This window comes from Mesitornis unicolor, unplaced genomic scaffold (assembly GCF_000695765.1).
Source record: "Mesitornis unicolor isolate BGI_N332 unplaced genomic scaffold, ASM69576v1 scaffold21693, whole genome shotgun sequence".
NCBI lineage: Eukaryota > Metazoa > Chordata > Aves > Mesitornithiformes > Mesitornithidae > Mesitornis > Mesitornis unicolor.
In genome coordinates this window covers 18780-33906 of record NW_010175688.1, presented here as the reverse complement: position 1 = coordinate 33906, position 15127 = coordinate 18780, and the positions used below count along the sequence as shown (strand labels likewise).

Here is a 15127-nt window from a genome sequence, read left to right as displayed (position 1 = left end):
TCTTTTTTAACTACAAGGAAATTCCAAAACTTTCAATATTGCAGGCAATTTACACTGATTACAAAATAATATTGTTACAATTTCTACAGTGCAAATGGATATACCAGCTAAAGCTGCTCTCAAACTGCATATGTAATTTCTGATGAAACATAGCCTAAAAACCTCAGATACTAAGGGAAAAGGAAGAACAGCTCATGGCTCTTCATCCTTTTCTACAACAGCCCAGTCTTCTTGAGGGTCTTCCTGCGAGACACCTCTCAGATAAATCACAGATAATGACAGGCATTGATACAGTTCAATGTTTCTACATTGGTGAACAAAAGTAAGTAGTTAATAACCAGAGTTTCTCACAGTTATAAATGCCATTAACTGGCTCTCACAGTCCTGCAGTTTCAAGGATAGAGGTGACATTGAGCTTGCAGAGCAAAAAAGAGTGAGCATTTATCAGATGAGTCGAAGAGAAAACCTTTAAATAAAAAGAATCTAGTGAAAGCACTGATTGAGAAGTGTGCTTGCTGCAAGCTGCCTTTATTTAGTTGTTAACTGGATTACAGCTGTACTCATTTATAACTCGGAGTTCTTTTCAAAAACAGAAGGTATACCAGGTCACTACTCCTTGCACTTTTTGGTCTGCATTTAGGCAGCGAGCAGATGCGGAAAAATGAACAAACCTAGATCATCTACTGACAAAATTGACAAAATATGTCAGCATTCCCAGTGGCTGGAAAGGCAGGCAGAAGCAAGCTGGCAGGCCAGGAGAGAAAGGTTTCTGCTCCTAGGAGTGAGGAGGCATGGAGCTTCCTGAGCACACAACTCTCTGAGGGGACAGGTTTGGCCACCAGGAGCTTGGAAACTGCTGTTTGCTTCTACCACGATGGTGGGAACAGCAGATTTCTGTATGTACTCTTGGTAAAGACACAGCTTTGCACCTCTAGAGAAGTCCATTTCTCCCTGATAGGAGCAACCCTGCAGAGCCCCAAACACAAGCACGCATCTTGCAATACAGGGATGAGAGTCCCTATTTTGAAAGGTGGGCCTCCACTACATTTTAGGTGTTACTGAGCTTTGCAGAGGCAACTTCCTAAGGCTAAAGTCATCAAACAATTTAACTTCCTGTTCAAGCATTGCCATTGCAGTGGTTTCACTTGGCTGTGTATCATGTGCTGCGGCAGGAGGAGGAGAGAAGTTGTGTGAAGAACCAGGGGTGCAGCCTGGCCCGACGGGGAAGGAAGGCTGGTGGCGCGGGGCCCTGGGAGACGTGGCAGCGTTCAGAGGGGGTGGGGACAAGGCATTGGGCCCACCATTAGCACCATGCTCCTGGGGATCCTCGTGGTGCTCTGCTTCATCCCCACTGCTGATGTAACAGGTAACAACCCCCACCCATCTCAATCCTTTCCACTATTTTTCCTCACTTTGATCATCAGGGAGGAGAAGGTCTAGTTTAGCTTTGCATTAATTTTGCACAGATTACTTTGTGTTTGGACAAAAGAGAAGAGACAGAGCATGCTACTAAGAATGCACATGTATCGACTTGATATAACTAAGAGGCTGATTTTTTTTCCTGCCATGAGTATCCCTCCATGATAAGACCCAAGAGCTTTCTTTTAATTTTGACTTCTATTTAGATGCATTTGGAAATTGCATGCATACATAGAGGGGGGGTTATTTCACCTTCCCCACAGGTTTTGCAAATTTTGCTCACCAGTGCCTTCTCCTGGGGGGCAGGGAGGCTGAGCAGTCCTGGTGCCAGTGTCTCTCTTGGGGCAGCCTCTCCATCACCCCCAAGTCTCCTGTGCAATGCTCCATGTCCCACCATGGCACAGCTTCATGTGATGGGCTGCAGAGCTGAATCCTCCCACATCCTCACAGAACTAGAAAATAAAAGGACCAAAAGCAGATTTGCTTACTGAGCTCAAAGACGAGAGGATGGGAATTGCCAAGTTTCTGAGTTTTGCATTGTTTAGTAGTTTATTGATACCTACTAGATATCTAGCTTCTTTCTGAAAAGATCTTTAACAACAAAAAATGTCTATTTGTGATTTTGAAATCCTGAGTCTTAGTGAATCTTTCTGAAGATTCACTAAGTTGTTGTGGCTGAGGGTATTTTGTCTTCATGTTGTCTTGCTGATACAGTGTTCGTACATTCAGAGTCAACATGTCTTTCCAAGGGGTACATCAAAATGCAAAGCAAGGCAAGGGATGATGGCTTTTGCTAGGATAATCTTGAGACAGACAATTTTTCAAACCACTGGCCTGTGAACTGTTGTTACTGGGTCTTCTCCAAATACCAATGTTTTGCATTTTACACAGAAGTTAGAGATAGGAACAAAAAACTGTTTTCCAGTACAAAACTTTTAAAATATAGAACACCTTTAAAGAGTTGCTTTTTCTAATACGAGAGATACAATCTATATGAATTTAATCTTTTTTTTTCCTAATTCCTGGTTTGTTTTTCTGTAAGTCTTTTCCTCAGTGAAGACATTGTAATTTGCACGACACCGTGATCTGCATTTCTTTAAGAGAGCATAGGCTTTTTCTTCCCTATCCTTTTCCCATGTTTAGAATTCTGAGTTTGCAATATCGTAATTATTTCCACAGCAGGCCCCTGGGTTGTCAGAGAAGACACTGATTCCAGGAGGGGACACGTATCAGCAGTGGGTTAACAGTTTTTAAAACATTTCCATGAGGTGCAAACAGCTTTTAAGCATCTCTTTTGAGTTGCAACAAAATATAGTGTGTAGTTATCAGACACAAGGGTTTTGCCATGACTCTGTAGAATTTATAAACTTGCTTTGCATGAAGACCTTGAGTTTTTCCAATAGCTTCATTGAGGCTGTTCAACTGCTTAAAGAGAAGTACATGAGGTCACTTGCTTCTCAGGGCTCTCATCTTTATCCCATATCTTTTTTCCACCTCTTCTCTTCATTTCAATTGAGATGATTGATCCTTAGTACATGGAAAACATTAAGGCATGTCAAAACCCTGCAGGTCTTCCTCAAGCCACTGTTTTATAGGCCTCAGGTATCTTGTTTTGAGGAAGACAACAGAATTTGTCCCATTCTGCTGTTGCTGGACTGTACCAGTGAGTGCTGCAGGTTGAGTTTGAATCATGGAAAGGGACTTAAAAGATTGGTTTGTTACTTTCCTTTTTTGCAGAAACCCTAACATATACAAAGTTTGTCCTGCCTCCCTTTTTGTTGGCTAAATAATGACCTTGCTGTGATTTGTCTGAGAGGCAGCTAGATCAAGCTGCCTGTCCCATGTATTTTGTGAAATAAATAATATAAACAGGTTCCCGCTGCAGCATACCACAAATGATCTCATCTTTTTACTACGTGCATAACCTTCTGGCTTATGGTCTCTGGGTGTTAAAATCAACCTCTAACCCACTAAGGTTACCAGAATGCAGAAGATGTATGAGGCAAGGTTAGCTGAGATTGGGATGACATCAACAAAATCTTCTTTTAAAAAAACACAAACTGACACAAAAAACTCCCTGTGCATTTGATTAAAGCAAGAGTGTCACCTGGGCTTTATATAGTGCTATGCTTCCTGCAGTACTCGCCCCAGAGTAGGAAAGATTAGCAGAAAGCAAGTCTGCAATGGCTAGAAGGGGCAGGTCTCTCCAGCTGCACATTATACACACAGCAGGGTGACGTAAAACCAAAGTAAAAGAGAAAGACCCTTGTATCTGGGAAAGAAGAGTAGAGGTAATTGAAAAACAGATCACCAGCAGCAAAAACAGAATAGCTTTGTTTATAACATAGCTGTGTGTCTTTCTGTTTCTGGATTAAATAAACTCCTTTCAGATTTTGCCCCATCCCCCTGGGGTCTACAGTGGGCAATATCTTTACTGTGCTTATAGAAATCTCAATTTATACCAGAATCCTTGCTTTGGCAAATAGCTCCTTGAAGTCAGCTGGCATGGAAAAAAAGAGAGTACAAAATATTTTTAGCAGAATATTTTTTTTCCAATAGCTGATGATGATTCATGGAAAGTGCTAGGAAAAAAACCCTCAAAATAGTTATTTTCCATACTTTGTCACCTCTGTTTCACTTTCTTGGCAAATAAGAAAGAAAGAAAAATACTTTAATGAGATTTTGCTTGCATCAGGGGTCCACGATTAGAGAGTCAGTGTTTTAGAGCTATATATGAATGGCATTTTTTTTCATGACGCGAAGAACCCTCACATGTGATTATAACAAATGTCTAGCATGACAAATAAGGTATAAAAAAGCTTAAAAAAAATTTAGAGATCTTACACAGCATTGCATATAAATCCTAAGATCCTGAGAAAACTTGCAACCCCTGCACACTGACTTAAATGATTTTACATTTTCAGACTTCACAGCTTTTTGAAACTGTAGAAAATGATTTTTCATAACTGCCCTTTTCTTGTCTGGGTAAGGCCAAGATATAGATATTTATTACTATGCAGCATGACTGAACACAACTCTGGAAATGGCAATCATAACCCTATTTAGGGGAAGTCATACAGTAATGGAAACACATACTAAATGTTTCAGAGTTTCACCATTTTAACAAACCCAAAGCAACACTTACAAGAAAAACTGCCTCTGTGAAGGCAAAAGCAGCCTCAGCCCATGTTTGCTCAGAATGGTCCAGGTCCTACTAAGAATATAATAAAATCATATTCAGATCACAAGTGAATTAAGGGATGTTTGGTCTTACTCTGTTTTCCCCATAAAACTTAATACACATTTTGGCATGATTGACTTTCTTAAAGTAAAAAAAAAAAAAATATCCAAGCCTGGAGGAGGATGACAGCAGGGCCTGTCTAACATGCCTGTGGGGGAAAGCCTGCCTTGTCCCTGCTGGCACTGCAGCCCAACCAGTTCACATGGAGCTAATTAGTCCCTACAAATGAAAACTAAAAGCTCTCCCTCACTCAATTTACATTTGAACTTGTAGAGCCACTTTGTGAAAACAGATTTGGGTGCTTAGCTTAAATCATGTAGTAATAGTCTTTGTTTAATAATCCACAAATAAACTTTTTCCCACTGCTCAGCCACCCTGCATGCCGACATCAGCAGCATAGGGTTGGGTTATCAGCACCCAGCCTGCATGCCAAGGCAAACAGACCGGACTTACTTTTTTAGGTGGGTGTATTAGAATAGACTGGTTGCCTATTAGCACAGTATCACAGCAAGGACATAAACAGTCCAAAGCTGTAAGTCACATAGTGAAGCTCAAGGCATGAAGCTATGTACTAAACATCAGGAATCCAGATTAGCTAACAACAACAAAAGGTGGAAGTAAGTCTTTGGGGTTTGCAGATGAGTCTAAATGACATTTGAAGGTAACGAGGTTTTCAGTGTTCTTTGTGTTTCCCCTGTCCATAGGGAGAAATCTGATCAGGCTTAGCAATAAACATCCATTAGTTTTCTATAAGTACTTGCAGTGAAAAACAGGCAAGCACTTTTCTGAAGTGTAATGCTTCTTCTGCAAGTGTCTGTTCCAGATAACTTATTTTGGTTGCAAACTCTGAGACAGAAAAGGTCTCTTCTGAAGCTGCATTCAGTCCCTGTGACAATCAGGGTTGTAGCGGTGTGCGCTACTGCAGTGCAAATCGGAAGAACAATGCTGTCTCAAGTGAGATGCATAGAATTCTGCTGGGCTAAAGATAGAACAATTCTACCACAGACTTGCCACTTTGGCCAAAGATCAATTTTCTGTCCAAAGAAACTCCAATCAAAGACCTTGTCTAAAGGGGCAGAATTCAAACCTCACCCCATACTAGAATGCCTTATAAGCCTATGCAAGAGCTTTTGTTGGAAAATGCTGATTTGATGAAACTGAAATGTTTTGCTGAAATGTCTTCATTTTGATGAAAATTCACCACAGGCAGCACCTCAAGTAGAAACCTGCCTTGTCTGTCATTAATCTGCCGCTCCAAGATGCGTGTCTCTTTCTGCTGGAAAGCCTGGAAATGCTCATCCTCCATCAAAAATGTTTCACAGTTGTTTAGTTCCCTGCAAACATGGGCTTTCAGCTCTGCTCGACCCCCCATGCTAACTATGAACAAAGAGACGCAAGGAGGATGAACTACATTCCTTTTTTGCTAAAGATGGGGGCAGGAGAACATTCCCTGTCTCATGTCTTCCTGCTCTCATGAGAAGAAAGGGCTGGTAAACAAGACTTTCAGTGAGAAAATGAACAACATCAGCAGTTTCATGGGTTGGGCTGATAACTGGAGAACCTCCTAGCTGTGGATTGTTTTTACCGCTTACACCCTGCCACTAGTCCCAGACATCTCATGCATCTCTTTGTGTTTACTTTACTCCCTGGATCATGTTCATCCCACAGTAGTATCCTACTCATGAGGTAGGGGCATTCCATCTTCTCCTGCAGGTGTGAACACAGTGAATGTGGCCATTTGGTCCGAAATATTGTTACACATGGTGAAATACTTGTTTTCTGGGCATTCTGGATCTGGCCTCCTTCCCACTCCATTTCCCTTACTAGGCTTTTTAAAGTCTTTTCACATGGATTAAGTAGAAAGGATACAGGTTTTGCAGCAGATTTTGAGGACAAGAGATACATTTGTCATTCTTGCAACCACGGCAATTCTCAGGGATCTATAAAAGGCTACTAAGAGCCTTTGAGTTGAGTGTGCATGAAGACTTATGCAGTCGTATGCACACACGAAAGGGCTGTCCTTAATTCTCACAAGTTAAAAGCCAAAATTCCCTTCCTTTTACTTACAGGTCAGCAATTGAAAAGTAGGGCCTCATTTATACAGGATGATTTTTCTTGGAAGAATTTGTCTTTCTGCATAGTCCTTGCAGTGTTTCATTGTTTGGCAGACGGTAGCACAGAGGTCTACATGTCAGAAAACATTCCCTGCTTATGTATCAGTCCGGTCAATTCAAATTGAATTATACCTCCATGTGACATGTTTTTTTGCAGGCCATTCAATTGCTAAGTGCCAATGCAGTGTCAAACTGGTCAGCTCGTGTGTCCTTAGAGAGTTTAAGAACCTACTACAGCTGTTAGCTACAGAAATTACTCACTTTATGTAAAAATGATAGCAGTTCATGCTTTTAGTGTTCATTGCCAAGGTCCAAACCCTTGAAATGGTTCAGTGCATTCCACCTGTGAAATCTTCAAGTCTGTCCTTGGATTAAAAAGCAAATGTATAACTAATATTCTCTTATCTGATTGCTAAATTAAGCATTTAATTCACAGTATTTTCACTCCATAATGTCCCTTGGGAATCTGCTTGCGAAGGAAAGGGTAGACTAAGGTGGCCTTGTATATATACACACGGAGAGTAGCCTTCTGAGCCCTGACATTAAATCTTAATCACATGGGCCACATTCTGTACTAGTGTTCTGACTCTGAAGAAAAACACTCTTGACCTCACAGTCTCCCCTAGTGACTATGTAATTATTTATACAGAGGGGGACTGCTGCAGCAAGAGCTTCTGTGAGAAACTGCTTCTGCAGCTCGGTGGTTAGTTATTCCCTAGCAGGGAGTGTCAGCAGGGGAGAGGAGATGTAGAGAAGAGTTACATGGGCAGATGAGTGGTTCTGAAGTCTCACACTGTATTTTATAAACAAGTGTTTACCTCACTTTCTCCCCTCCCTTTCAGAAAACAAGATTTTAGTGGCTCAGCATCCTTTGCTCATCGTAGCTAACAAAACTGCAACTCTAGTCTGCAACTACACATACAATGGAACGGGGAAGGAATTTCGAGCTTCGCTGCACAAGGGGACAGACAGTGCAGTTGAAGTTTGCTTTATTTCATGGAACACAACCAAAATTAGCAGTAATTCAAATAAAGAATTCAGCTGCCAGGGGACTCATGACAAAGACAAAGTAATCTTCAATCTTTGGAATATGAGTGCCAACCAAACTGACATCTACTTCTGCAAAATCGAGGCCATGTATCCACCCCCATATGTCTACAACGAGAAGAGCAATGGGACTGTCATACATGTGCAAGGTAAGCTGGGAAATCTCCATATGCCAGTACCCTCCCTGTACACATTCCCTACGTAAGGGTTTAAGGCAGTTCGCTTCCTTCAGGGAAAAAAAAAAATTGGGTTGCCTGGTAAAACTACATTCCTGTTCCTGATATTCTGAAGAAGACATCTGAAAATGATGATTAATACAAATGATGCATTGGAGCAAGGACTAAATAAGCAGAGACTGAAGTTTTTGCTTTCACGTACCTAAAGTTTTCTTTGTTCTTTTCCTTAAAGAGACACCCATCCAAATACAAGAGCCTCAGTCTGCAATTTCTTTGTGGATTATGGTGGCAGTGACTGGAGTTCTTGCTTTCTACAGTATGCTAATAACGGCAGTTTTTATTAACTACTGGGTAAGTAACCACATTTTTCCTTTGCTCTATATGCTCTTTGTCCCTAGTTAATTTCTCAGGCTAGACTTGCCATCTTTACCACAAACTCACTGATACTCTTCACTTCAGGATTACAATGCTTCTTCACCCCAGCTATATTTGCACACCCATGTTATGGCCCAAAAGAACTGAAACACCAAGTGCTCTCCAGGTGTGCAGTCAGGTCCCTGCAGTAGAGTCTTAAAGCAAACAGCAATGCCATAGTGTTGGCAGTACCCTGCAACACTGGGACACTGTCTGTAGCTCTGACAATTGTCACTGTCAGGGAAATCTAGTACTACAAGCATTCCTGTCAGAACCTTTTGAGACTGCTGACAGAAGGAGCTCACCCACAGTAAAATAATCTTTAGGAAACCCTCAGTTGGCCTGAGACCATCTGCACCAATGTCTTGTGCCTATCCAGCAATTCCCTCAAGTACTCACTATTTCTGGCAGCTTGACTGCAATGGAATAGGAACACCGGGATGTCAGTAGTTCCTCGTCTGCCTCTGTATAGTAACACTAAGAAAGCTGAGACAGTCTTATGGCTCATTATTTTCACCTTCTAATCTCTCTGGAGAGTTGGCTGGCCCAGTAAAGAAAGACTACTTTCTTGGAGTAAAGAAAGACTGAGCTGTGATACAGAGGCAGCAGAAGGACATCTTCCTTAACAAGTCTTAGGATCATGATCTCCCAGAGCTGATCTACACTACTTACTCCACATGGGAAAGATGTGAACAATGACTGCAGAGAGCTCTGTTCCTTGCACTCTGCCTTTTCCCTGTATCATTCTCATTAAATAGCAATTTTCAACACATTATGAGGTAGCCTGTATAAAGGGCCCTGAGTCTCTGACAGCTTACATGTTGCATGTATACAGAAAACTACTCTCATTGCTAGCTAAAGTGTGAGATCTGTTGTTTCACAAAACCACACTTGCTCAACATATGGTTATTTCTAATGGAAAACAATCAAATGGGGCACTGCCATAGGAAAACACAAAGGCAGGCTAAGTGGTCTGTCTTTGTGCCTTATTGTAGAGGCTGGCTCCTAGGAGAGCTGAGAGGATTACAGCAAACAGCTGCTGGTGTTACAGTGCTATGCTACAGTGGCTGTGCCCTGTTGAGATATATAGCTTTAAATCCATCATTTACAATCCGAACCATTTTTTCTCTGCTATATTCATTTGGTACCTAATGGCTATGCATTTACTTGGCTACTAACATGTCTGCCCTCAGCAAGAGTGACAAGGCTGCATTGCGATGTATGCTGTTTGCTGCATCAGTTTTTACCTGCTGCTATCACTGCCAGTGGTATTCTCCTGATAATATGTCCTCTGAGTGTGGATGTATTTAGAGTGTTGCTGAATGTAAATACAACTGCCTAGAAGACATTGTAAACTGTAAAAAAAAGATCCAAAAATATGATATTTGACAGCCATGGTAAGCCTGTTTCACTTGAGTTCCTGAAAGCAGCTAAAGATTTGTCTGTTTTCATACAGTTCTGCCTTCCCTTGAGGAAAACTGCTTCCTACCCAAAAGTAGCAGTCTTTGACCCTGCAACAGTCCAGCATTCAGTCATGCTAGCAAAATGTCTTTCTCCCATGCAAAATTAGCTCTTAGGTGAATTAAAAATCCTATATTATAGAGATGAACACAAAAACATAAAGCTTTTGTATCTAATGATTTACATGGATCAACTGCATTGCATCGCTTAAGCGGTATGTAACTTACATTCAACACCCTGCATATATCTATAACATTAATATAAAAAAGCTTAAAATGTTTCACTGTAACTGCCCCACTTTACATGTACAGTATAATTTAGCTATCAGATTTTCTAATTCAAACCTCCTCCAATTACACAGCATCATAAGTATATTGCAGCATATGCAAATATTTATATACATAGGAAAGACATTTTAGTAAAATGGAAATTGTAAAAGAAGGTATGATCAGTATTAAGGAAAAAGCATGGCAGCACTTCACCCAGCCCCTGATCAATAAAACCTTAAGCTACACTAAACCACCAACCTTGTGCACAGCTTGCAGCAGTCAGAGGTTCAAATGCTGCTGTAGCCACAAATTTCCTCTGTGATTATAGGCAAATTATTTCACCTGTCTTCTGCTATTCTTATATCTAAAAGAGGCAATGCCTCCCTTGTCTCCCAGGGGCACTATAAAGCAGGAATTCAACAGTGGAAGTGAGATTTTTTTTGAGGCCCATATTGGGAGAGATAAAAGACTAAAATCAGATCTGATTTTTTTGCCCCTTGAAGGAAGGTTCAAAACAACATATACATTATATGCTCCTGCTGTAAATGATAGGCAAACCATGAAACACATAGCCTGGGTGGATTTTTCCTGCTCTTATTCTGTTTGAGACAAACTAACTTCTTTTTTCTCCCAATAAATGAAGACAGCCTTCACTGCTCAGACTATGTTGCTTCTGCTGAGTCATTCCACAGCTGAGAACTGATGGTGAGAGGCATCAGTTTGTATCCTTCGTTTGCAGCATACCTTTACCTGAAGAACTAACACTGTAAATCTCTCAGAAGATACGTTGGAGAATTACATTCAAGTTGGGCAAATTCCATAGATTATTTGATGAGAACATATGTTCTAATTCTTCTGTAAATGTATTTAAACCTAAGGCTGCCTTACAAATGTGCCTGCTTCTCTGAACAGGGCCTAGGGCCAGAACTGTCAGCAGTTAATATGAGAGTTGGGTGAGATAATTTCTTAATTCAAAGAAGGAAAAATTAATCAAATCCATTATTAACTTTTCTCAGGTCTTATTAATAGTCAAAATCCCTCTTCTCAAAGGATACCTGTTCCCTTTCTTCTTCTCCTCTTTTGAATGTTTGCCCCAGGCTGGGCAGATGAATTGCAGAAAAGTTTTCACGCTTCTCTTCCCCCTTTTCCCACAGCAAAAATCTAAAAAGAATAAGTTCCATCAGAGTGACTACATGAACATGACTCCCCGGCATCCACCATACCAGAAGAACAAGGGTTACCCATCCTATGCGCCAACACGAGATTACACTGCATATCGGTCCTGGCAGCCGTGATACCCATCAGCTGACCCACCTGTAGCCTGGTGTGCTCCTAGGCAGCCACTCGCTCTTGGACATGGAAGGACAGCCTCTTATTTTCTCATTATGTTCATCGTTATTGAGCATGGATATCATAGCAAGTATTGGCTAAATTTTGATATTATATTGAAAGAAAAAACAAACAAGCAAGCAAACATTAAAAAGGATGGGGGGGGGGAGAGTAAAAAAGGATTGTGCTCCATGGCAGCTGAAAATGAGATATAACTTGTGTTAAGGGTTGTCAGTGGGTAAGACAGAAAGACGGCATCAGACCTCAGAACTGATGTTCTCCTAACACGTGTCATTTTGCTCAGCTGTTGGGAGAATCAGAACTTCTGAACTTTCCCAAGAACTGCTGCTTTAGATTTAACCCTTAATTTCCTTTCCTAATGTCTAATCCTTAGAATCCTTTGTTGCTGTTAAATATAGAAAAATGAAAAAAAAAAAATTCTTCAGCAAGACCAGGGCACAGTTTGAAGTTCAAAACACATGCTTGAAAGAAAGAGAAAAGTCAACCAGAAGCATCCAAGCTGCTAGGCTATGGCACAAATGGGCCACCAGGACAAATCAAGCTGATAAAAAACTACTAAACCTTCAACATTTGAGTCCTTAGGTTGGACACTTTGTAAATGGTCATAAGGCCATTTGAAGTCATGACCAATCAACTCCAAAGAGTGAGAATTTAATCAATCTGAAGACAAAATCAAGACAAGCAGGAGCGGAATAAGGATCTATAGTTGTCATGAAGAAACCTATTTCTGTTCCATTTGACTCCTACAGAGAGGGGAACACAAAATCAGATGGGAAGCATTAGAAGACAGAGGTCAGATTTTGAGAAGAGCTTTACTTTCATTTTTGAATGTTTTTTCCTATCCAAAAGGCATTCTACTGAGTCTTCCTGAAAATTCATGCACGTGTTCTAGCACCTAGCTTGTACCAGAGCTCTTTTGAAAATCTGGATCCAGTTATGAGCAACTAAAGATCACTTGCATTTTTTTCCTGTAAGTACCCAATTTGGGGAGTGTGAGAGGGTCCTTCATTCCCACCATTATGAATTTGACCTGCAAGTGTTAGGCTGCTTGCAGGGACTGCTCTGGGCATTTCGAGGAACTTTGTGTAGATTGGAGGTTACCTTGTATTTAAAGATGTTCTCCAGGAATGCTCCATGCTGGAGTAGGACAAAGTCTTCAGCAAAACCTGCTTCATTCCTTCATGTTTACATTAAGAAGACATCCTAAACTGTAATTGGGGTTGTCTTGCTATAAAATCCATTTTCATACTGAGGAGATGAAGTTTATTTTATAGGGACTACTGAATAAACAGTTAAATGAAAAATAAATTCATATTCCCACCTTGAAATAAAATTAGGATTGTACAACATTTACTTTCCGCCAAATTGGGACAAGAAGATTCTTTCTTTGAGGGGACGTGATAAAGCAGAAATGTGGAAGTCTGCCAACAATCTGCTTTGACATCTTAGCCCAAGAAAACAACTTTGGCATTTCCAAATTGGAAGTGTTATTTGAGTTTGCTGACTGGGCCCCACACAATTCATTCTGAGTCATATCACCATGAACCATGTTCCTGGAGGGTGTTGTGCCACCTCTGGGCAGCGACAAGGTGCCTGCTGTCCCCCCAGCCGGGCACAGAGGCCTGAGCGCCCACTGCCAATGAGGCAGTCCTGTGCATTTGGACTGGACCATGTTCTTGGACCCAGCAGGCCCTGAGGGATTTGCTCTGGGTCAGTTCAGCAAACTAAGTAAGCTTATGATTGGGTTGAAGAACTTCAAAACAAAGCATTTTTATTTATTTCTTCTCCTTTCCCCTCACCACATGCACAAACCCCTGAAGGCTGACATTTTTCCACATACACTGTTCACTCTCTCTCCTGAAAAGCCCCTTACTGTGCCTTTGTACTGCAGCCAAGTCAGCAAGGAGCACATGCAGGGAGTGAAGAGGAGGGAGCCAGGCAGGACCCATGGCAGACCCTGCATGGTCTCAGCTTGGCGCTCCTTGCTGGCATTGACTTGGGGGATGCTAGCGCCTTGCCACCTCCCTCCTCACTTGGACAAGAGATGTGGATGATCCTGTGCCAGGAGCATCCAGCGCCTCTTGGCAGAGAGCAGCAGGCTGGGTGCAGCCCTCTGCCAGGGCGCGGCACTGTCTCGCCACGCTCCATGGCATCTACCAGTGTTGCCATTTTATAACATAACATTAACAAGTGCTCTGATTACAGTGTGTTGTGAAAAATCACACCTTCTAGTGTAAATGTAAGGTGAGACGGCAAATGTGTATCAAAGGCATAAAACGGCAAATGCTTTTTGTTTAAACTACATATATATTTTTAGACACAGATGTACCTATTTCATTGTATCTATATTCCTTAGAGTTTTATTATAATTTTTTCAATCTTCTTTTAAAATTATTAAATAGATACAGTAAATTAAATCCTGAATAAATGCATTGGGCCTGAGGCTAGTCAATAGGAAAGTATTACTTTCTAAAGCAAATGTTGGTATAATTTGATTTCCTTCCCTTAACACTTCTGTAATTTCCATTTTTAAAACATACTGATAGCTCTCAGGGCATGATACTGGAAAGTAAGTCCTGGAACATCTGGAACAAGTATTAATTCATTTGACTGACCAAAACCAAAGAGTGATACAGGGAAACATTCTAAACATATAATAAAAAAAATTAGGAGAACCAGCACAGGAGAGGCCCCAGCAGTGTATTAAAATGGACATCGCTGTTATGTTAAAGCACTGTAGGGACATGAATTACAGACTGTTGGACATGAAATACCAGTAAATACTTTTTATCCACCAATGCAAGGGACTATAAGAAAGTGCTTGCAGAGAAGCAAGCCAGTTAAGCCTGGAGTCTGGCTCTGCATATGCCGATTAGCATATACAACAAACAGAGCAATCCTAATTTATTCCATCTGGTTTTAGGCAATGCATAAAATACCAGGACAGCCCTGGCCCTCCCTGTCCCTGCCTTTGGGGTCCATATGCTGTTTACAGGATGATGTAAATAGAATCATCCCTCTGTTGCTGCTCCAGACTTGCAAACTGGCCCTCACTGAGGGCAGAGAGAGATTAATGGGGTTTTCTGCCTTGCACACAGGTCCTAATTCAAATTCAAATATAATCCTGCGGAACAGTGATTTAATTTTTCATCTTCCTTTCCCTTCACTTTGGAATCTTGGTGTCAAACATCTGATCTGCAGTCACCATATCTGAATGACAGTCAACGTATGTTGCAAAGGGTCAAAAAAGAGCAGCTCCAGCACCCTGCATGCTGATTCCTGTTCTGCAGGTCTTCACAGCACAGCACAAAACAACAGCCTGGCTCTTCTATGCTTCCAGGAACCAAGCCCCTAGGTGAAGAATGCTGAGAAGGTAGCCTGTGTTATCTTTGCAGTATCTTGAACATTCATCATTGGGGTTGTCAGGTTTACTAAAGCCAAAAGTCTTAGAGGTTCCTTCCAGTGTGAACCCCCCAAATTCTTATACCCTCCTCCTGCATCAGGTTTTTCAAAATGCCTGTTCTTTCTTCTGCAGCTATAAACATGAACCCTGCATGTCTGTAAAACTGTATCACTTCTTCCTTCTTCGCATATCATCTCTTTCACTTTCGTTTCTATGCCAGACTTACTAGTTCA

At 41.3% G+C, this 15127-nt stretch overlaps 1 protein-coding gene across 1 annotated transcript; it reads left to right on the top strand.

Moving 5' to 3' along the window:
- The first annotated feature begins 1252 nt into the window (after positions 1-1252).
- Positions 1253-11551, top strand: CD28 (CD28 molecule). Its single transcript, XM_010181498.1, has 4 exons — positions 1253-1366; positions 7617-7970; positions 8230-8348; positions 11296-11551. The coding sequence occupies exons 1-4, from the start codon at positions 1312-1314 to the stop codon at positions 11434-11436; spliced, it is 669 nt and encodes a 222-aa protein (XP_010179800.1). The 5' UTR covers positions 1253-1311; the 3' UTR covers positions 11437-11551.
- Positions 11552-15127: the final 3576 nt, after the last annotated feature.